This window comes from Clarias gariepinus, chromosome 11, assembly GCF_024256425.1.
Source record: "Clarias gariepinus isolate MV-2021 ecotype Netherlands chromosome 11, CGAR_prim_01v2, whole genome shotgun sequence".
In the NCBI taxonomy this organism is placed as follows: domain Eukaryota; kingdom Metazoa; phylum Chordata; class Actinopteri; order Siluriformes; family Clariidae; genus Clarias; species Clarias gariepinus.
This window is the reverse complement of record NC_071110.1, coordinates 14,485,289-14,509,049: the sequence shown is the minus strand read 5'-3', so window position 1 is coordinate 14,509,049 and position 23,761 is coordinate 14,485,289. Positions and strand designations below refer to the sequence as shown.

Genomic DNA, 23,761 nt, shown 5'->3' with positions numbered 1-23,761 from the left:
TTAATACATTTAAACCAAACAACATTACACAGCATATAATATTTTAAGTGTAAAGGTATTTTAAGAAACAAACAAACATAAAAGCTATTTAACTTACTATAATTGAACACTACTTGATACCTTTTTCAGCTTCAGTATGCTGGACTTATCAGCAGTTACATAGACTGTAATCCATTTAAAAAAATACACTGGCTAGCCAAAATGAATGAATATTAATATATGGCATGCATTCACCTTGACATTGTTTCAATACCATCATGCCATGCTACAACATTTATTTCAGACCAGATTTGGACTGAGTTTTGGCTGAGATTTTGTATTGACCAAGAAATAGTTGAACCACTCCATAAAGTTTTCTCCAGCACACTCCAACGACCTTCTATGATGGCCAATTTATGTGTGGAAAAACAAACCTAATGCCCCCAGAATGACTCTTTCACAATGTGAGCCTGATTCATTTTGACATTATTGTCTGGTAATATGCCTGTGCCATCAGGGAAGAAAAACAAACAAACATTTGATATGATGATTTGGTTTAATACATTCAGATCGTCAGCTGACTTTATTTTATTGCCACATAACATTGCTAAGCCTAGACCTGATCTGAAGCAACCTAATATTGTAAGACTGCTTCCAGAGGCTTGTACAGTCTGCTCTATGCATGATAAATGCATCTTCCTACACGCCCATTACTCTGGAATAGGGTCAATCTAAACTCATCAGACCGCATGAACATTTTCCATTGCTTCAAAATTCAATCCTTATGCTCCCTACCAAATTATAGCTTTTTTGTCTCACTAATAAGTGGTTTTCTCATGTCCTCACTGCTGTTTAGTCCCAGTCCTGAGAGTTACTTTTGCATGTGTGTGGACATTCTCCTACTTTCATAATTAAACATAGCTTGCATTTCTACTGTTTATTTTTTTTTAGGCAGATTCACTATGCATTTAAGTGATCACGCTCATTCATGATGTTTTTCCAACACATTGCAGGGTTGATGGATCACCATCATCCCCAAAGGTTTTAAAAATGCATTTCAGTAAATCATCATTCTTCTTAGTTGTTTTCTTTGTTTGATGCAGAACAATAATTTTACCGTTTTTAAAGATAGTAACATCTTTTCCAATACTATGGGATACACCTCTCAAGGTGGTTGTTAAAGAAATTGTTACTTTTTGCATCAGGGTTAAAATTATTGTTGCCAGCTGAAACATTATAATCATTGCAGTAATTATCCAATTAAAAGATCTTTAGTATTTGCTAATTTTATTTAATTTAAATTCAAATGTGACTTTTCTTTTTGGGTGAGCAATGTGTCTATGTGTATATTAGAAACAGAACAAAATCTGCACTTCTGTTTCACCTGGTGCTACAGATTTAAGTAAAATTATTTAACCAAATAACACTTCAAAATGGACCTGTATATGATGAATTGTACAAAAATGGGTTTGACAAAAAATTGTTTTAGTTAAGCAGTTTCCTCCTTAGTCTTCTGTTTGCTCTTGCTGAATAAATTACTAAATCATAAATATTCCTGGCCTTATTAAATTGAGAAGGACAAGGGTGGTTAATGTTTAAGAGCTTAAATAATACACAAACTGTACTACATAAGAATGATTATTTATTGGACATATAAAAGGCTGAACTATAGAATCTGCTACATCTGATGTGAAATTGTCATGGTAGTAGTCACAATTATTTCTCCACACTGATAGTTTGTAAAGCAGCAAATTCAATTAACTGCAAATGCTTGCAGATCTTTAAACATTAATCCTTTTTGAAAAGTCTAATGAGCAGTTTTCCCTAAAGTACCTGACCATGCAGTATTACCCTAGTAAACAACACAACTTTAAAATTATGTTCCTTCAGCACAAAAACTGCATTTGTTTTGAATGTTTGAACACTCATGACTCGTATTACATGAAAACAGCAACGTCAACACTTCAGGAACAAAATTCCAGGAACCTAAGCTTCTGTTTCCTCTACGACTGTTACTCTGGCATGATGAGTTTGAGTGTCTGGTCCAAAGCTATTGCAGTTAGGCCCCAAATTCTGTACTTGTCACTGTGAAACACAGGAAGAGTGTATCCATAGTGATTTCCAGTGCGAAAATGTGTATAGCCTCGGTTCTGAGGGTTGCAGAGATGGGCAACTGTCAGGGTGAAGATCTCCTCCACCTTTGGGGCAGAGAAAATGATAAGCGAACCGAGCCAAGAAATCATCACTTGAGAACAAATATTTAAACCAGATTATTTACCTCACTTGGGTTGGGACGGAGTGTTAGAGTCTCTAAAGGTCCGAGGTTAGCCAACACAGGAGCAATCAACATACCTGACTGAAAAGATAATGGAAAAGAATGACTGTAAGTGCTGATTGATAGGTACAGTTTTTTGCTTAAATTTATGCAATTATTTTTATCTTTTTAAACAAAAATAGACAATCTTCACTAATGGAAAATGTTGATTGATCCCAACGCTTTGGAAAAGTAACAATATTAACCATAAAAGCCATTTTGGGGAAAAAAGAAAAGTGATCAATGTTGTGTCTGCAGCAATCTGAGAAAGGTTAACAGACCTACCAAATCAGAATACAAATTATTTTCTATAAAACATCCCATTACAGTACTACTCCGCACTGTTTTGGTTACACTTAAGGCATAATCTAGCACTGCAATCACAAAACAATTTGACTGCATTTTTCATTTTCCTTTTGTATTTGATTTAAGTAGTGTTCAATTCTGTTACTGTGCTGGATTAGATAACATAACTGTAAGGGTCCTGTTGGTAAAACTCTTCAGCTGGCCCTGTTACAGATAATTATGGCTTGATTCCCAAAATAGTTAAAACTCACAGAATCATTCAGTGGCTTCAGAATCCCCCACACTTCTTTTTCAGTCACGGTAATCCCTAGCTCTTCCCTGGCTTCTCGCAGTGCTGTTTCCATAATGTTTTTGTCTGAAGGGTCTTGCTTTCCCCCTGCAAAGCTGCACAAAAACACAGGGAAATTTTAAGCTACGAGTAAGTTTTGTTTTATATATGAATTATAACCTTAGTTAAAAAGCTATATATATATATATATATATATATATATATATATATATACACACACAACAACAGTTAATTGATTATTATAATAGTAAAGATCCCCACTCAGTCTAGCTCAAGATAAACTAAATCATTTTATGTTCCACATGGCACAAGATAAAAAATTGATTTAAAAAACAAAATTGTGCGTAAATTTGTACAGGTCAGTATTGGATGATATATGCCAGTATTTGTAATTCAATCCACTGAGTATTTTATGGGCAGAGGCAATGCAGGGTGCAGTTTGGAAAAGACTCATACCTGACATCACCTTTGTGTTTTCCCCTCAGTTTGCTGGATCGAAGGGTAAAAAGCAAAGCGGGCTCGCCCCCTACAGTACACAGAGACACAAGCACAGCCGCCCGGCTCTTTCCTCTCGCCTTCTCGTACAGTGCAGTGTTGGACTGCAAGTTTATTCTGCAGCGTTCCTCATTCTTGGCTGACAAACAGTCTTCAGAAAAATCCTGCTGTGGGACTCTTCTGTGCAATGCACACATTTGCAATTTAAGAGGTCCACGATGACTCCATTGCTTTTGAAAGGAAGTCCAAAGTCCTTTTTTTAACTCGTATGTCTTAATTAATGATGTGCTCCCTGTTTTATGGGTGCTCTTCAGGCTGTTACTGATGCTGTAGAGATCTCCTCTCAACTTACTAGCAGAAGTTCTGTGTTCGCCTGTATGGGTTTTAGGTAGTAGGTACTTGTTAGGAACACAGTCCCTGAGGATGAACTTTTCTGAAAAAGTGGTATTCGAACAGTAATGTATAGAGATTTTTATTTTACACCCTGATTCGATGTCAGCAGTGTCTAAAGGATTGATAGAGCAGTTTGTGTTAACAAGGCAAAAAAATGGCCTTTTAAGAGTTTTCTGTAAAACATATTTAGAGTTTGACATATAATCATGTTTCCTCTGTGGACATCTCTCTATGCAAAATCGCTTTGAGAGGAGACTATTGCACACTGTCTCTCTATGATTTTTCTTCTTGAAGTTGTTGAGTGTCTCAAACAGTGATCTCTGGGTCCCTCGTAGGCATCTTGACATCACAAAGTAAGCATTCCTAAACATCCTGATAAAAAGAAAGGCAGAAAGAGTCTAGTAAGAGCCACATACATCCATATTAACACAAATCAAGAATTCTGTGCTTGATTTGATTTTTTATAACCAAATCTCTATGCATCATGTCTGCAGTGCTTGTGCAATTATTACAGACGAGACGTTCAATCTATTTTTCTCTGCTGATGCAAGAATGGAAAACCAGCTGTTTGCAACCTCACTTGCGACAAAAGTCTAAGGAAAGTCGCTGTCCATCAACTGAGTATTTGCAGTCATGTGACCTGATGTTACCATTTTGTCACACTGAAGATCCATGCCATTCATGTCTAGCTGCCAGGTTTCAGTGTTGAAATTGTCTCAGTGTAGCTGTAGTTAATTTTTATTATCTTTATTTTGTGTACATACTGATTGTGCCCCTCGCTGTTTTTTTCTATGGTATGTTTCAATGTGTAATGCACTGCTTTCTTCAATTCTTTCTGTTGTTAATATGCATACATTATATTTGGAATTAGCTTGGGTGACAAACACTTTGTTTATTGGAATGTACTTTCTTTTAGAGGAAGGTATTTTGTATTTTTGAGTTTGATTTCTGTTTAAATGTAATATTTCCATTATTTCATCTGGTGTTAATTGTATTAGTAATTTTGCACAATTTTGTTTTGTTTTTTTAAGCATTTATATTTATGCACATGTGGTGTAATAGTGAACACCCTGCAAAAGTTGGAAGGCACTGTTGCAGGACACCTGAGATGTGAGCATGTTGCCGTGTGCGTGTATTGATTGTGCCCCTACTTACTGTCCAATAAAAAAAGTCTGTATATTGTATGACAGAAAGCTTTAGTATATAGCAGATAGAACAATGTCAAACGCAGTACATCAGATTATACATCTTGAACAGGACAGTGCCATAATTTTCACCTGAATCCCAAGATCTGGGTAAGTATCAGCTGGGACTTTGGACAAATTAATGTTTTTCTTTGTCTCTCTGCTGGGAACATCAGTACATCAAACACTTCTTTAGGATTTTCTGTTTTATAGGCACACAGCTAGTGATAATTTTTAATGAATAAAGTGGCAGTGATACAGAAAACAGAACTTTAGAAGTGGATAATAGCCAAAAACTGCATTTTCTCTATAAATGTTTGAAATACACAACAATATATAGTACTATTTTTAATCCATGCACAATTAAACTTATGAACTATGTTGGTAATTTAACCCTCTGAAAAAGTTATACAGCGTAATTAACAACAGCAATGACCACCATTGACTGCAAATGAAGGCATTCTTAGAAAGACATTTCAATTTTACATCCGAAACTCACTAACTTTACTAACAACTACAGTACCCTTAGTCCTCCATTATAATTTAGTTTCAAGTTATGCGTGCATTACAAAATGCTGAATGTGTCTGTGGTACTCTGAGATATCCTGCAAGCATAGCAGATAAGTTCATATTTGTTTAAAAAATATGTAGTTTGCTAATACACGACACAATGCTACCTTGTTAATGTTACAATATATGGAGGCTGAGCAATAATACAGAGATGCACATAAGGCAAAAGTCCTGCACATTTTAACATACCTGGTTCAACTACTCCGCTAATAAACAGTCTTTCTTCTAGCGATGGAAATCACCAGGGACCACCTGGTACAATATTATCAACATACCCAGGTTGCTGATTCGATTTGTACTGCAATTCTGTAAGTGTCACAATTTTACAAATATCCTGATTTATTTTTTATTTTGTTTAATTTCTAAACAAACTAAGAAAAGAATTAGCTCTTATTATATATTATTAAGGGAACTGCCACACAAAAGAATTACTAAATAGATTTTTTCCGCCTCATCTTTCCTTTCCTTTAGAACATACAGTAGTGGTTTTAGACCAGGAAAAATATGTAGGACAAGGAGGTAGGCCCAAACTAGGGCTAGGGACCGGTGTTATACATTAAGGGATTTCAAAGTGTAAAAATAAATCTTTGGTGCGGTGTGTGCATATATGTGTGTATGTGTGTGCGTGTGTGTGTGTATGTATGTTGTGGCAAAGTGGTTAGCACTGTTGCCTTGCACCTCCGGAGTCTGGGTTCGATTACCGCCTCAGGGTCAGTGTGGGTGGATTTTACAAGTTCTCCCCATTCTTGAGGGGGTTATCTCCCACAGTACAAAGACATGCAGATTAGGCTAAATGGCATTCCCAAATAGCCCGTAGAGTGTGAATGCGCATGTGAATGTGACTGGAGGTCCTTCCAATAAATACAATGGTCACCACTGGCCTCCATGGTCCCTAGTTGGTCTACAGAGGTTCCTGTGTGTATGTGTGCGTTAAAGCACTCCCTAGTTTTTTCCAGATCTAGCACAGCTGACTTCACTATATGACTGATTAAAAGAAATTATGTCAAATGAATCAGATGTGTTAAAGGAGAAATTAAAAGGGAGAGAAGAGGAGCAGCCCTGCAGCAAGGCTGGTGTGTATTGCTTTTAATTTACATATGCTGAATTACAAATTTAGGAAGTGGTTTTAATGTTTCCTAGAAAAAAAAGAATTCAAATTATTGTGCTTAGTAATTTTTATTCATTTTAAGAAATACCCATTGAATGGAAGTTTTAGTCAGGATTTCAACTAAATACATGCTTAAGTTAATGTTCAGTTAAATCTTCCTCAGGTTATGTTACAGTAATTTAATGTTACTCGTTTAGTATTTATGGATATACATCAGCAATGGCGGCTTTTCACTAAGGTTACATTAACCTGCTAACAGATTAACATCCCCACAGACAGAAATGTCATGCAGTCTATTTATTCACATGTGAATGAGGTAAAAATAACATTTCTCTAGCTTGCTGTAACCTTATCCATCAGCCGGTAACGTTACACACGAGCTGTCATTAGCATTAGCACGACACTGCTACCTCACTCCCAAATAAACGGTTAACGTTATTTGACGGAGATGTTTTAAAATATATTATCTTATATTTCCGAAACATATCTACCAGAACAAACTTTGAAATTTATATATATATATATATATAAAAAAGGTAACGTTACTCAAACTCCACACGTTTAGTTGTTTTCCTCAACTCACTCACCTTGAGCAGAAATACACAGGCGGTTTCCGGTGCTCAGCTGGTTGCCAGGTCCTTCAAAATGACTATATTGTGTTGATCCTTACTTTGACTGTCGACCCTCTACTTACTGTATTTAATTTTTTCAAATGAGCAAATAGTGAACTGGTCATTTCATATGAAATCATGTTGCAACAGCTGAGTCTGACGTCTAAAGTCACACATACTGATAAACTTAGGCTAGGCTACATTCACATTATCAGCCTGAAGTGACTCAATTCAGATTTTTTTTTTGATCCCAGTGTGACACAGGTCAGAATTTCTTAGGGCTGTCTGGACGCACAAATATGATTTGAGTTTTTTAGATGAGATCTAAGTATTAGTTGGAAAGGCATCTAATACAAGGGGTATCAAAAAGTTTAGTGATTCTCGGTCCACAGATGCGGTTGCTTTCGCTATACGTCCTCCCTCAGACACCTTAAAACCTAGTAGTAGATTTTGTTTTTGATGGTCTAGCCCCTAGGGACAAATTCTCAATGCAAATGTCAAAAAAGATGATGAGCATACACTTTGTTGAGCTGCCTGCCTCTCCTTTTTCGGGCATGGCCTTTTCCACTGTTTCTTCATCTCAGGGTCGTACGCATACACCCAAGTTTCGTCACCAGTATTGTTCCTCAATATGAAAGACAAGTCATCCATGGCATACTGACGGCATTTTTGGCAGACTTTAACACGTGAAGACTGCCTGGACTGTTCTGTATGTTACACTGACAATGACAGCTATGTTGTGGATTGTTCTCAGACAATCAACGTGCACAAGTTGCAGAATGGTTGCAATATTTTTGGGGACCGAGCTCGCTAAGGGTCTTCCCGATCTTTTTTAATCTTAAAGTGATGCTCTTCCGCTCTTGAAGCGGAACGCATTAAACAACTCATTGCCCAGTTTCACACAGAATTTCAGGTTTGCTCTTTGTTATAACTTCCTGTCCTTGATGAAATAGCAGACGTAGTAACGCAAGTGGTCAGAATAGCACCAGTTGCACAGCTCCCGATGGACACAGGATGATGTATTTTGGCATGCTGACTTATCAAGATCTGTGCTTTCTGTGCCTTATTAAATCTCTGCCTTATGTGCCTATACCTTACAGTATGTGCCTTATTACATCTGTTGGCATGTTACAAATGAGAATGGCAGATTAGAGTTTAAGATTTGCACCATTTTGCCTTTGCGTATGCTTTGGGTGCTCACTGACCTCAGTAAGCACCAACAGTGCAGGGACTTGATAGCAATGCTAGCAATAACTGACAACACCTAAAAGGAGGCATCTGGCTTTCTTTCTTCTTCTGCACCTCAACAAATACAGTTGACTAACTGAAAGCCATTAACCTGAATAATGTGAGCAAATTCACATCAATGTGCATGTGCGTGCCGTTTTAGAGGACAGACACGTCCACATTAGAGTCAGATAAAAGTTGCTTGTAATTATGAATGCCAACCCTTATGACGGGCAAGTCAAATTACCAAAAGAATCTAAATTAACCAATGTGGCTTGTAATTTGAACATAGCCTGTCTTAGTTTGATCGATTGGCGTCTTCGCCTAAATAAGTCAGTTACTATGAACTTTGATTTCAACTCGATTAAAATCTTATGCCATTTCAAGTTAAAACAATGAAAATGAATTGTTTAATTTCAAAAAAGATTCTCTTTAGATTTATAACTATCTTCTTTATCATAACAAAAGTCATCATCTACACAACTTCAGCACAGGGCTCATTTACAGAATTTCAGTACGAATCACTATGTTTACAGTGCCATATTAAGCAGAAACGCTTACACAGAGATTAGCATTAGCACAGAGATCTCAGTCAGGACATGTAAAACCTACCTGGTTTATAATAGCCAATTTTTTCAATTTTTTTCAATTAATTTTCACAGATATTATTTATTCACTCTTTTATTCATTCATTCAGTCTATTACAGTTCTCTCTCTCTCTCTCTCTCACACACACACACACACACACACACACACACACACACACTACTAGGAGCCATTAGTGGATGCCAATACATCTAAGTTTTCATACCTCCCAACGAGTTTTACATGTGTGTGCCAATCTTAAGTAAAGAGCTACAGTATGTAATATGTTTGATTTTGACACATTACAGATAGATAGATAGATAGATAGATAGATAGATTGATAGATAGATAGATAGATAGATACCTTATTGATCTTGAAAGAAATTCCAGAAAAATAGTTATTTACCTAAAAACAACAACATTAATAAAAATACTACAGGCTGACATCATTACTTGTGAATTCAGGACTTTCCCAGTGGAAAAAAACTTTCCCAAATACAACCAGTGTTACAGGGTAATTCTTCTTCATTATGTCACACTGAGTTATAAAGTGATTGTAAAACCAGCCAATCCACATTGTTAAATTCCTCTCAGCCTACCTCATTTAAAACAACTTGAAACTGGTGATGTTCTTGGGCAACACTCACTTCTGACACACATGGAACCAGACCTGTTACACCAGTAATCAGCTCCACCCACCATGGGGTTAACATAAAACTGTGACATTTTTGAGAGGTGGTTTGTTTTACAATCTACAAGGATCTTCACCAAAATGGCTGCATCCAGCTGCTTTACAGAAGACTTTTCTTGCCCTGTATGTTTGGAAATACTGAGCGACCCAGCTACGATTCCTTGCGGTCACACCTACTGCCTTCAGTGCATCCAGAAGCACTGGGATAAAGCTGCAGCAAAGGGGAAGTTCTCCTGTCCTCAGTGTAGACAGATGTTCAATCCCAGGCCAACTCTGGGAAGAAACAACATGCTAATGGAACTCATGAAGAAACTAAGAGTAGGAGAATTGGACAATTCATCACCTGTGAACCCTTCTCTCCAGCCATCAGCAGGAAGTTCTGAGAGTGCTACAGGACCTGATGAAAAGACAGTGCAAGGGGGATTATATCCTCAACTCCCTTCCACTTCACCCAACCTGTGTCCATTACACAAACAGGTGTTGGAGCTCTATTGCTGTGATGATAAACAGAGGGTGTGTGATGAATGTAGCCTCGTAGAACACAAGGGTCATCGAGTGGTGCTTCCAGATGAAGAAAAGGAGGTAACTGCTTACATTGTATGTTGTTCGACTTTCTGTTTAATTTAAGTTTGTTTTGTTGAAATAAAAAATATAGCATTTTTTTAAGTAGTCCCCTGACCAGTGGAGTTAATTATATTAAATGTTTTTTTTTATTTTTATTTTTTACTTTCCCTGCAAACAGCAAGCGCTGTCAAAAATGAGGGCAACAGTACAAAGGAGCATTCAAGAAAGGGAGAGGATCATTCAGACACTACCACAGATTTTTGAAGCTAACAAGGTAAGAATATTCCCTAAGACCACTCTTTAATAGTTGGGGTTTAATTCCCTCGGGGTGTCGGGGTTGGATTCCTGTCTGGGGTCTGTGTGTCCTCAAACTTGGCGAGTTTCATCTCGGTACTCCAGTTTCCTCCCACAGTCCAAAAACATGCAGATTAGGTTCAAGGGCAATCCAAATTGTTTTGTGTGTGAGCACATGCACATTCGCCCTGTGATGGATTGGCACCCTGTCTAGGGTGTACCCCGTCTCATTCCCTAAGTCTCTTGGGATGCCGCCTTCATGCATCTGAGACCCTGTACACAGGAGAAACAGTATTGAAGATGAATAAATATACACAGTCATGACCCAATTATTTAGTCCCATGAATATCTTTAATTTTAATCTGGAAAAAAAACATAACATATAACATCTGATCATTTTGATTTGTACATATTTTTTCACACATTCTTTAATAATTTCCACAATTTTCTTACGATTTCATAAAGCTGCATTGCGACAAGGACCGTTGTTAAAAGAGCTACATAAATACTGTAATATCGAATTGAAAATTAAATAGGATCATGTGTCTAGTGTAAGTAGACCCATGATTGCGGTCTTGGGTAATGAACCAGGCTGGGAGTTTTTAAAAGCCTCAGGAATCTTTTGCAGGTGTTTAGAGGTAATTAGTTGATTCAGATGATTAGGTTAATAGCTCGTTTAGAGAACCTTTTCATGATATGCTAATTTTTTGAGATAGGAATTTTGGGTTTTCATGAGCTGTATGCCAAAATCATCAATAGTAAAACAATAAAAGGCTTGAACTACTTCAGTTGTTTGTAATGAATCTGAAATATATGAAAGTCTAATGTTTATCAGTACATTACAGAAAATAATAAATTTTATCACAATATGCTAATTTTTTGAGAAGGACCTGTATAGATGATGAACATCACAATGTGTTACATTTATTACATTACTGGGCACAAGGCAGGTGCACACCCTGTATTGTACAGATGATCTGTGTTTTCTGACACAATAAAATAAGAAAAAACATTGCCTAATGGTTAGACCCAATTGATTGTATGTTTCAAACTTTTCTTTTTCTTCTTTCCTTATTTTTCCTAATTTTTCTGATAGACTGCCATTCAGGGGCTGCAGGCAGAGAATATGGTGTTTTTTGGTGAAGTAATGAAGAATGTGGAGTTGATGAGCTCACAAGTAATGGAACTCATTCAAGCTTATGGGGCCTCCACTGATAATCGTATAGAGAGTCATCGCTATAAACTACAGGAGGAGATCAGCGAACTGCACAAACAAGAAGAAGAGCTAAACAGACTAACCAACTCCCAGGACTCTATTCAATTTCTAACGGTATGATCAGCCTTTCTATCATGTGTTTTTGTCGTTTACTATTATGGTAGTATTTGTTTATGTAAATATCTAGTGCAGACTTGTTTATTCTTTCTGTGGGGTTATGGGTCAGTGGTAGCTTAGTGGTTAAGGATTTTGGGCAACTGATCAGAAGGTCATTAGTTCTAATCTCTTACCCATGGCCCCTTAACAGCTCAGTTGTATCCTGTCTCTAGTGTAAGTCTCTGAACGAGTCACCATTAAATCATAAACAAAATGGTATTTTATAAATGGTTCTGTATTTAACATATAACCATACATTGAAGTTTTTTAAATCATCACTGCCTGTCTGTGCCAGACACTTGACACCACATGTAATGTGGATGTGGGCGGAAATGCCCAGCTGGAGACTTTACCCCAAGAGTCAGTACAGTCTGGGATTAGATCAGCGCTTGGAGCTTTCAGAGAGGGGCTGCAAGACCTTTGTAAAGGAAGCCTGGCCAGTATCTTCAGAGCTGGTGAGAGCCTGTCTAATAAAGTATGCCTTATTAAAATATTACATCATATAATGCATTGTCTAGTGTGTAACCTGTGTGCAGGTGTCTGGTTAGATAAAAAGAAGAGCTGCAACAGTTCTATCAGAAATCAGCAGTGGAAAATAGGTTATGGCAAATGCATATGTCTAACAAAACAGAAAAAGGCAAAAGTCTATGATGTGAATATTTTTATATTTAGTATTTAAAAATACACCATTTGACCATGTTTGTTACTCACTGAATGATAATGAAATGCATCTGTGAAAGTTGAAGAGGCCTAAAAAGTGGTTAAATTCAATTTCTGTGTAGTCTTCATTTTCCATGAACTACTTTGTCTGTAAATGTTTAGGGTCTTAGCTCATCAAGTTTTATCATTGTACTATCACTGATAAGAAATTGCAAGAGCTTAACATTTGCTCATTAACTTCAATACATTTTAAAAATACAGTGAATGAAGCAGAAAAACCACCAACTATGCTTAATGCTGAGCCATTAAGGAACCCCCACAATCCTAGCAATTTGCACGCTGCTTCCCAAAATACAGGTAAGCAAAGGTTTTTTATTTTTCCCCACTCCTTAGGGATCTTTTAAATTTGCCAATCATGTTTTTATTCGCTGCATTTTGTCATCAATCAAATCATCGTAACCATTAATTTATTAATTAATTAATTCTTGGCTCAAAGGCATCCTAAATGTTTAACTTGTCCTCAATACAGAACAATTCTGTAAAATAACATGATATTATTTTTTTAAATAATGAATACAGTACAAGTAATCCTGCTTTCTCTTTAGCTTCTGAAATGACACCAGCATCCAGCAACACTGATAGTAAACCAAAAACCACAACATCTCAAAATTCTGCAGCTTCATCTGCAAAATCTGGTAAATTAAGTAATAATAATAATAATAATAATAATAATAATAATAATAATAATAAACATATAGCCATTCAAGTATAGTACATATTCAAAGGGGGAAAAATGATCTGTTTTTAGTTTTAATACATTTCTTGTTTGCAGAGAAGAAAACGACTTCCCTAAGTGTGGAAAATCCAGCACCTAAATCAAGGGAGGAAATGCTAAAATGTAAGTTAGGATTATTTATTGCAAGTTTGTTAAGACTAGGATTAAATACTGTATTTATTTGCGGAAGGTTTCTCAAAACTGGTATAACAACTCCTTTAAACTAAACTTTAAACTGCACATTGACATTTCAACTGAACTTTACATTGTGTTCGTTTTTTTTGTAGGAAAGATACTGTACATTTCTTTTGTTTGTGCACAATAACAAAATACAATAAAAACCTTTATTTCTCTATATAATCCCGCTTAGTCCGCTTTGATCCCACACTGGACAGCAACAGTGCTTATCGTCACATCCGCTTGTCTGATGGAGACCGCAAGGCCACTCTCCGTGCAGAAAATCAGAATTATCCAGAGCATGCTGAACGCTTTGTCTACTGGAGACAGGTCATGTGTCGGGAGCCTTTGGCAGGAAGTCCCTACTACTGGGAGGTCGAATGGACAGGCCCGAAGGTAATGAACACATTCACTGTAACTTATTCATCTTATAATAGTGAGACAAAGAGTCTGTTTAAGAGTAATATATACAGTTTAGTGTGTAGACATAATTTTTAGCATAATTAAAAAGGTTTATTTAATGTTAATTAAAATAAACATAATAATCATGTATCACCAATACAAAATAATTAGATATATTTATAGGGTGATTCACTATTTGAATCGTCTCTAGATTTAAATACAAAAGATCCAATTCTAGTTGATCTTTTAAATGAAGTATAAAACACTGAAATATCATTAATGCAGCACAATAATCTCTGCAGGTCACGATTGGTGTAACCTATAAAGACATTGAGCGTTCTACAACAGATGATAGCTCCAGGCTGGGCCATAATGAGCACTCATGGACCTTATACTGGTCAGGCACAGCCTTTTCTGTGTGGCATGCAGGAAGAGAAACAGTTCTAGATGCTCCTAAAGCCCGGCGCATCGGGGTCTATGTGGACCAACAAGCAGGTGTTCTAGCCTTCTACAGGGTCTCGCACAACCAGGCCCACCAGATCTGCTGCGTCGAAACCGAATTTACTGGACCTCTTTACCCTGGTTTCCGCTTCTGGACTGGTGTGGGTTCTACCATCACTATTTGCCAGCTGGGATGAGTGATAAAGAGATGCTGCACTGTGAAGTGAACAGATTTACCACTAGATGTAGCTGCAAGCATACAAATCACTAGGACATTTCCTGGGACATACAGAAATATAGGGGTTTAGTGCTGGTGTAATTAATTAACTATAGATGGGGCAAAAGCAAAAAATGTAAAATAAAATAAAATAATAATAATAATAATAATAAAACACTTTAGTGCACACAGTTGACACAGATCCTACAAGTCTGTAAATGGAAGGACATTAATGATCCAAAAGATGCAACTGCACTCTTTTGTATGAATGCACAAACTACATAGTAACTGTCTTAATATAAATGCATTAGGATATGAAGTACAACTGATGAATTTGGTGTTGTGCATTGATAAGCTTGTTAATAATAAATACCATGAAGCACTTTCATATAGTCTGTTTTTTTTAAGAAACCACTTCTTAACATGATGAACTCTAGTAAATACCCACTTCTTGTCACCAACAAATTTATTTATATATATATTAACACATTAAAAATTAAAACACACACACACACACACACACACACACAAACACACAAACACACACAAAGGTGAACATTCAATCAATTTTTGTATTCTGTTGGTATCTAATTCTTTTTTTTTTTTTTTTGGCTTTGGTTGCTTGTCCTACATACAGTACATGCTAGAACTTACATCTAAACTTAAAGTTGTGAATTTTTAATGGTTAATTCTTGGAAGGTAAATTATACAGGGTGAAGTGTGTAAATACTGTACAAAAGTCATAAAATAGACTCAACCTGTCATGAACCTATCATAGTCCAGTATTTACAGTACCTGTGAATGAGGTCATACCTTAAAATATTTAGTCCCAAAACTAACGGTAAATAAATTAAAAGAGGAAGACTCCGATAATAATTCACTACTTAATGTCTTTCTTTGACAACTGTGAGATATTTGAATTACTGTTTTACGTTTAATTGTTGTTAGACCTTTTTACACACACACACACACACACACACACACACACACACACACACACACACAAATAAATTGTGTAATGTAAGTTTCCCTTGTGCCACCCAAATTGCCCTGACCCATTGAGACAAAGATTCCACAAGATCTTCTTCCATCACTTCATGGTCCAGTTCAAATGCTCATGTGCCCAGAGTATGTGAATGAGCTTAGGACAACCATGAACCAGCTGCCACTTTTCCTTTCCTTGAAACACGCTCAGTAAGGCGTAACTGCTTGTCAGTTACTGTTTAAAAACAACAGCTCTTGTGGGTTTTAATGTCTAACCCAGTCATCTAGTCATCTCAAGTTGCTCCTTGTGGGTGTGGGGCTTCTGAGAAGGCACTGAAGGAAGGAGTGTATTTGTTGCGTTTAAATGTCAACAGTCACACCACTCTTTTCAGGGCTTTGCAATCTAGACAAGTGGTGTTTTGGCTTGCCTGCAATAAGCATTCTTAGATATGATTAAATTTTGGAATCCAATCATAATGTACAGTATAAGGCGGCATATGTCTATTAATGATAGAAGGTGCTGCTAACTGTTCTTATGAACACATAAATATGTTTAATGTGATGTAAAGGAAAATGACAGGTGCTACTAATCAGCATCAATCTCAGCTGATCGTACAATTCAATCTTATTGATGCTTTGTGGCATTCATAGCTTGTCCAGTCTACTCTATACTTAGTGGAAGCTCTCTGTCTCTTTCTTTCTCTTTTTTATTTTAAAGTCAACTTTTTTCAAGATGCTTTGTTTTAAACTTTTAAAAAGTTTTTTTTATGCACTCCTTTTTTTTTTAATGACTTCTTGTTTTATTCCACTGTAGGTCCCACAGTATATACTGTAATTTGCTTCATGCTTCCAGCAGTGGCAGGTTGATGGGGCTGGAGACAGATTTGAAGACAGTGGGTGGTTATTTTGGTTTTATTATTGCAGTATAAAGACCCTAAACAACTGATTCAGCAAAGTTCTAATTAAATCCTCTAGATATCTATAGGTTCTATTTCTGTAGCGTTCAACTGGTGCTGTTTGTTCATGTCATGTGCAGTCCTCTGAATAAAGATCTAAAGAAATGAATGCCTAAATTAGAAGCTCTGTTTGATAAAGGGATGGATATAAATAAATGGGCATTTCATACAACTCAAACAAACTTTTCTTCCCTTTTCCACTTAGACAAGAGAATTACTATGAAGTAACAGCAGCCACTGCATGCCTAAATTTGTTGAAGGCATTATTTTTAAATAATGGTATGGTAGCTATGGTATAGCAGTTTTAAACTAATTCCAGTTAATTCCAGTCCAATGGATTTCTTAAAGGAATTATTAATTTCTTAATATCAAGATCAAAATTTATTTGCTGAAGGTTTAAATGCTTTTAAGAACTTCGATGTTGTAGAAAAAATATGTGATAATCATAAATAATATACAGTATGAGTTGTTAAATGATGCTTGTAGAATGTATGATATAATCTTTCAGATTATACTTGTTTAAACTGGGAGGTGATCTCAGATGAATCATCAAGGTGGTGCTCAAGAACTCCTTTCGACTTAACAATATTGTGGCTCTTTTTTTTTATTGAAAAAACAAAACAAAACAAATAATCCCAAATGGGAATCTAAGCTTCAGAATTTCTTTGGAGCATTGTGTTTTGCATCAGATCAACAGGTCTGCTCCCAGTAGATGATGATCTGGACTGTAATTGTGCACCAGTTAATGGTCTATGGGAGTAGTACAAAATAATACAAGGTGCTTCAGATGTCAGATAGTGTCCTACATATTTCTTATCACTGGGACAAAGACAAACACATGTGCTTTTACCTAGAGAAATCAAGAGGCGGAGCGAAACAACCCTTTATAGCTAAAACTCCACAAACTGTAGACAAACATCGTCGCCGACAAACAGCAGAATGAGAGGTAAGACATGGAAAACTTTGTTATAACACAAGATCCAAATAAAGCTCTAAAGGGATTATCTCTCTAAATGGTCTACTCATATTATACCAAGGTCTGTCATTAACTTTCATATCAGCTTATAGGCAGTTGAGAAATCATCTTCTGACTGGAAGTTTTTATTGTTGTAGATATCTCTAAAAACACTTTGTTTGCTATATTTTTTTTGTATACCTATTTTCCAGGACTTGTGTTCTTGTGCCTGTTTGGATGTTCATTTGGAACCAATGATTTATTCTCTTGGAATGGACCTGGAGAACCGAGTCAGCCTGAACCCGTCGTTGACAACGGTAAAAATTAACTTTAAAATAAAATAAAATAAATAAAATAACATAACAAATAAGAAAGTAAATATATATAATTCAACTCAATTTCAGGGAACTTCAGCCTGGATGAATTAAAAGGTAAATTACAGGCTGATTCATTGGTTTCTGTTTGCAGTTTGTCTCACTGACTCTGACTCCTGTAACTGCTGCCTGATGCAAAAGCAGATGATGAGAATGGAGAGGTACTTCAACATGAGCATGATCGAGATGCGCAAGGGTCTGGAGAGGGCTCAGGCTTCTCTGAACTTTGTACGCTGTGAGTAAGCCTATGCTCTTGTCAGTTGACTTTTAGTGCTGTTGGTTGAGACATTCTTTGATTCTCTCTCTCTCTCTCTGCCCCTAGCCAGCCGGAGTGCCTTTTCAGTGGCACTGACTGACACATCTCGATGCCAAATGTCCAGCCGAGATGATATGGTTGTGAAATACCAGGTTATTTTCATTAACTTAGACAATGCCTACAATATTAGCACAGGCGTCTTTACAGTCCCACGCTCAGGGGTCTATGTGCTGGCCCTTACAGCATACAGTGACGCAGGTGCCCCTGGTGCCCTATTGGCTGCCAGTGTTCGTCTGCGTAAAAATGGTCTAGTGATTGCAGCACTCAGCGAGTACAACATGCAGGACCAGGAAGACAGTGCCACCATTGTCCTGGCAATAAAGATGCAAGCAGGGGACACAGTGGATGTAACTCTCCCTGCTGGCTGCTTCTTGTGTGATGGCAACAGTCATTACAACACCTTCAGTGGCTTTTTGCTTTATGCTACAGAATAATAATAATAATAATAATAATAAGAAGAAGTATAACAATAAAAGAACACTAATGCCATGTTTTGTTTAGATCTTTCAAAATTAGGGCCATGTATCCATCGGCTCTCATATCAAATTCCTGATCTGAAAATCTGTTGGATTCCCAATTCATAAATAAGCTCCAGATTCATCATGGCTGCTACAGGTTTATTTCATACTGCGTAAAATGAGCATTCAAAAGTTTCTTCTTCTTTTATTTTGTCTAAGCTTTAAAACTTAAGTAAATGTATGTACTTTGTAAAACAAAGAACTAAGTGCTTTTATTCAAGTGAATTTAAAATAAAGAGACATGAAGAACACTTATTTTTTGTCTTTATTCTTTCTGCTGATGTGTAATAATAATAATAAATATAGTTGCAAGTAATGATGAGGGGGCCAAAGCACCCTGCACCATCGCCACCCGGGCACAGCAGAAATACAGTTGACACAGTGGGCACATGCATTTAAAGGGGATATCCCAATACCATTATGACATAATTTTAGAAAAGGGGGAATTTTATGTTTAGACCTCCAAAAAGCCTCAGATGCTGAAAAAAAAGCATCACACTATGTGGTCATTCAATGTGATGTTACTCAATATATAAAATTCCTTTGGGTGCATTTTGACAAACGACACAAAATAACTGGCTTCCTGTTGAGTTGAGGCCATGACATGCAATGTGAAATTTGTTCAGCCTAATAAGCTTTAAATGTGTACTCGTGTCAGGCATCCTAATAGCAGCAGATTCCAACCTGTCTGCCAATTTTCATGAGTTTTTGAGCATGTTTTGACCCCCCAAAACCCAAAATAACTTTGCATCATTTGTGTGGGATACAAGAACACTGCAGACAATCTTTTAATTTATAAAACTGACATGGTTCCATGCATATGTGTATGTAATACAATGCAACAACTGTTCTGGGTCAATTTATTTAAGCCTCAAAAAAGATGAGTGTTGTTAGATCTGGTTTTATTTAATCTTTTGTAATTAGTTTCAAAGCCAAAATGGGTCTGAAATCAAAAGATTAAAATTTCATATGAGAAAAACTGCCTGTGCATCCAGACTTTTGGTCCACCTTACATAAAATCATTTATAAACTTATGTAAATATTCATGTCATGACAGTATACAGTAGCAATGTTAAGCAATATTACCCAAACACTCCTTACAATAATTGTTATATACCACTGAAGACTAGGACTAAATAAATTAATAAAAAAAAAAACCCATGTGATATACTAAATATATCACTAAATATACTAAATATAAATGATATACTAAATATATCACTTAGTATTTATATTTACGCATTTGGCAGATGCTCTTTTCCAGAGCGACTTATATATATATATATATATATATATATATATATATATATATATATACTGTATATATATACTGTACTACCGTTCAAAAAAAGTTTTAGAAAGTGTTCTAAAACTTTTTTTGAACGGTAGTACAGTATATATACATATATATATATATATATATATATATATATATATATATATATATATATATACTTTCTAACTCTATGATGGTTCCTGATTTTTAAAGAAATGCTGAAGGCGTCCAAAAAATGCATTAATCTCCTTTGAACAGTTGATATTGAGATGTTTCTGCTACTTATGCACTGTAAAGACTTCATAATGCCTCTAATCTGAGGTGCTGTTAGTCATTTTTCAGACAACTTTAAATGAACTTCTCGTCTGCGGCAGAGGTAGGTTTTGGTCTCGCCCTCCTGGGTTTGCCTTCATGAGAGCCAGGTTCATTATGGTGCTTGACAGATTTTGCAAATGCATTTGACAATACTGTTCTTGCAAGAACTATTACAGAAAGGCTGACCTCTGTGTCTTAAAATAACAAATAACTGTTGATTTTCTTGTTGTTCCATAATTATCTAATTCCATGTGTGTTATTTTATAGTTTTGAAATCCCCAGTATTAGAGTCTGGGAATGTAGAATAGAATGTAGAAAATAAATCACTAAACAAAAACAAAGAAATTTGCAAGTATTCTAAAACTTTTGAACGGTAGTATATATATATATATATATATATATATACATTTATGGCAAGCCGTTTAGGAAAATATTCATGAGAGAATTGAATGAAAACTCTATATATATTAAATGAAAAGTCTGAATATATTGAATGAAACTCGATATATATTGAATGGATTCTGAATATATTGAATGAAACTCGATATATATTGAATGAAAGTCTGAATATATTGAATGGATTCTGAATATATTGAATGAAACTCGATATATATTGAATGAAAGTCTGAATATATTGAATGGATTCTGAATATATTGAATGAAACTCGATATATATTGAATGGAACTCGATATATATTGAATGGATTCTGAATATATTGAATGAAACTTGATATATATTGAATGGATTCTGAATATATTGAATGGATTCTGAATATATTGAATGAAACTTGATATATATTGAATGAAACGCGATATATATTGAATGGATTCTGAATATATTGAATGGAACTCGATATATATTGAATGAAACTCGATATATATTGAATGGATTCTGAATATATTGAATGAAACTTGATATATATTGAATGGATTCTGAATATATTGAATGGAACTCGATATATATTGAATGGAACGCGATATATATTGAATGGATTCTGAATATATTGAATGGAACTCGATATATATTGAATGGAACGCGATATATATTGAATGGATTCTGAATATATTGAATGGAACTCGATATATATTGAATGAAACTCGATATATATTGAATGGATTCTGAATATATTGAATGGAACTCTATATATATTGAATGGATTCTGAATATATTGAATGGAACTCGATATATATTGAATGGATTCTGAATATATTGAATGAAACATGACGTCATCGAAACACAGCGCCACCTTTAGGAAGGATGAGTGAGTCCGCGAGAAACTTGGTTGCTGCGATTCTGAGAAGTGAAGAGATGGTCAACACGTTAGTGAGTGCGTGTACGGCCCAAAGTCCATTTCCTCCTCTTTTCCACGTCCGAGTACTTACACTAGTGTTGTATAAAGTGATGTTTGGTAGCGAAAGTGAAGACGGTTACACTCACTGATTCGTATTCAAGCCCAAAACAAAGGCAATCAAGCCGAAGCAGTTAAGAGTCCAGTTGATGTGCAAACAACAGAATTAGGCATAAGGCGAGCTCGTAGCAAAGAACATTCACAGAGGGCAAAATTAATTAGAGCAAGCCACAAAGAAACTGACCGCAATAGCCCACTTCACGACGAAACTCTGGGCTTAAATACAACGCAAATTAACTGGGAAAACCAAACGCAGCTGTGACACATTAGGGAGGAAAAAGTAATAACAACTCGTGGCGGGTTTAAACGTATTCGAATGTGGAAATCTGATATTGAGTGAGGCTTACGGCACCACTTTGGGCCGTACACCCACTCACTAACGTGTTGACCATCTCTTCATTTCTCAGAATCGCAGGAACCAAGTTTCTCGCGAACTCCTTCCTAAAGGTGGCGCTGTGTTTCGATGACGTCATGTTTCATTCAATATATTCAGAATCCATTCAATATATATCAAGTTTCATTCAATATATTCAGAATCCATTCAATATATATCGAGTTTCATTCAATATATTCAGAATCCATTCAATATATTCAGAATCCATTCAATATATATCGCGTTTCATTCAATATATATCGAGTTCCATTCAATATATTCAGAATCCATTCAATATATATCGAGTTCCATTCAATATATTCAGAATCCATTCAATATATATCAAGTTTCATTCAATATATTCAGAATCCATTCAATATATTCAGAATCCATTCAATATATTCAGAATCCATTCAATATATATCAAGTTTTATTCAATATATTCAGAATCCATTCAATATATTCAGAATCCATTCAATATATATCAAGTTTCATTCAATATATTCAGAATCCATTCAATATATATCGAGTTCCATTCAATATATTCAGAATCCATTCAATATATTCAGAATCCATTCAATATATATCGCGTTTCATTCAATATATATATCGAGTTTTATTCAATATATTCAGAATCCATTCAATATATATCGAGTTTCATTCAATATATTCAGAATCCATTCAATATATATCGAGTTTCATTCAATATATTCAGAATCCATTCAATATATTCAGAATCCATTCAATATATTCAGACTTTTCAATCAATATATATGGAGTTTTCATTCAATTCTCTCATGAATATTTTCCTAAACGGCTTGCCATAATATATATATATATATATATATATATATATATATATATATATATATATATATATATATAAATATATATATATATATATATATATAAAACCTGCAGACAATATAGTATTCTTCAAAACCTGAAAATAATAACAAAATGTTATTTTTATGATACATTTTAACCTGCTCCTGGTATTAACAACAAAATTACATTCCACAAACATGTTTAATTATTCTTACTTCCTACTGCATATGAAACTGGAGCACTTTTTAAAGTTGAGTGTGTTTTTGCTTTCACAGGTGATAAGATCACTAGGCACAGTCCACACCCTTCTATGAGAATCAGGCTAAAACTTATGTACCTGCCTAAGCACTGGGATTACTGATCATGAGATAGGGTGAATAAATGCAGCAAATGATATAACATGACTTAAAGGGCCATTAACCCTAATGCCTGGTGTAAGAACACACAAAGTGCTAAAACATGATCCTGGTGTCCTTATAAACCATATGAAACAGACCCACACATTATAAGCTCCCATGTGGGCTGCATTGGATTGATACAGGATACAGTAATAGAAAGGAAGCATTTAACACAACCCCATATTCCCATTAGTGATACAATGGCTGGATCATGTGTCACTAATTCTAACAAATGAATACGATTTGGCACAAAAGACACACACACACACACACACACACACACACGCTCAGACTCAAAGATTGGCTTCGCATAGTTGACTTTGCTCATCAGCATCTCTCAGGATCACAGTAAGTATATGAATAACTCTTTAAAAATAAAACATCACAGTTATCTCTAAACTTTAC

General features: G+C 35.6%; 3 protein-coding genes across 5 annotated transcripts; 2 read left to right on the top strand and 1 right to left on the bottom strand.

The window, feature by feature from the left end:
- Window positions 1-1,187: 1,187 nt before the first annotated feature.
- On the bottom strand, window positions 1,188-7,253 carry nudt8 (nudix (nucleoside diphosphate linked moiety X)-type motif 8). 2 transcript variants are annotated; one of them, XM_053506941.1, is made up of 5 exons: window positions 7,226-7,253; window positions 3,345-4,148; window positions 2,851-2,983; window positions 2,258-2,335; window positions 1,188-2,177 (listed from the first exon to the last, which is right to left on the bottom strand). In XM_053506941.1, exons 2-5 carry the CDS (start codon window positions 4,145-4,147, stop codon window positions 1,992-1,994), a joined length of 1,200 nt encoding a protein of 399 aa, XP_053362916.1. In that variant the 5' UTR covers window position 4,148; window positions 7,226-7,253; the 3' UTR covers window positions 1,188-1,991. The 2 variants fall into 2 exon arrangements, with proteins under 2 accessions (XP_053362916.1, XP_053362917.1); XM_053506942.1 differs by lacking the exon at window positions 1,188-2,177 and having other exon boundaries at window positions 2,240-2,335.
- A 2,544-nt stretch (window positions 7,254-9,797) lies between these two features.
- On the top strand, window positions 9,798-15,042 carry ftr86 (finTRIM family, member 86). Of its 2 annotated transcripts, none has more exons than XM_053507757.1 (9): window positions 9,798-10,334; window positions 10,495-10,590; window positions 11,707-11,940; window positions 12,278-12,437; window positions 12,904-12,999; window positions 13,248-13,337; window positions 13,475-13,540; window positions 13,788-13,990; window positions 14,299-15,042. In XM_053507757.1, the coding sequence occupies exons 1-9, from the start codon at window positions 9,834-9,836 to the stop codon at window positions 14,632-14,634; spliced, it is 1,782 nt and encodes a 593-aa protein (XP_053363732.1). In that variant the 5' UTR covers window positions 9,798-9,833; the 3' UTR covers window positions 14,635-15,042. The 2 variants fall into 2 exon arrangements, with proteins under 2 accessions (XP_053363732.1, XP_053363731.1); XM_053507756.1 differs by having other exon boundaries at window positions 9,798-10,349.
- A 2,481-nt stretch (window positions 15,043-17,523) lies between these two features.
- cbln20 (cerebellin 20) lies at window positions 17,524-18,933 on the top strand. Its single transcript, XM_053506649.1, has 4 exons — window positions 17,524-17,540; window positions 17,762-17,866; window positions 18,018-18,158; window positions 18,246-18,933. Exons 1-4 carry the CDS (start codon window positions 17,534-17,536, stop codon window positions 18,671-18,673), a joined length of 681 nt encoding a protein of 226 aa, XP_053362624.1. The 5' UTR covers window positions 17,524-17,533; the 3' UTR covers window positions 18,674-18,933.
- Window positions 18,934-23,761: the final 4,828 nt, after the last annotated feature.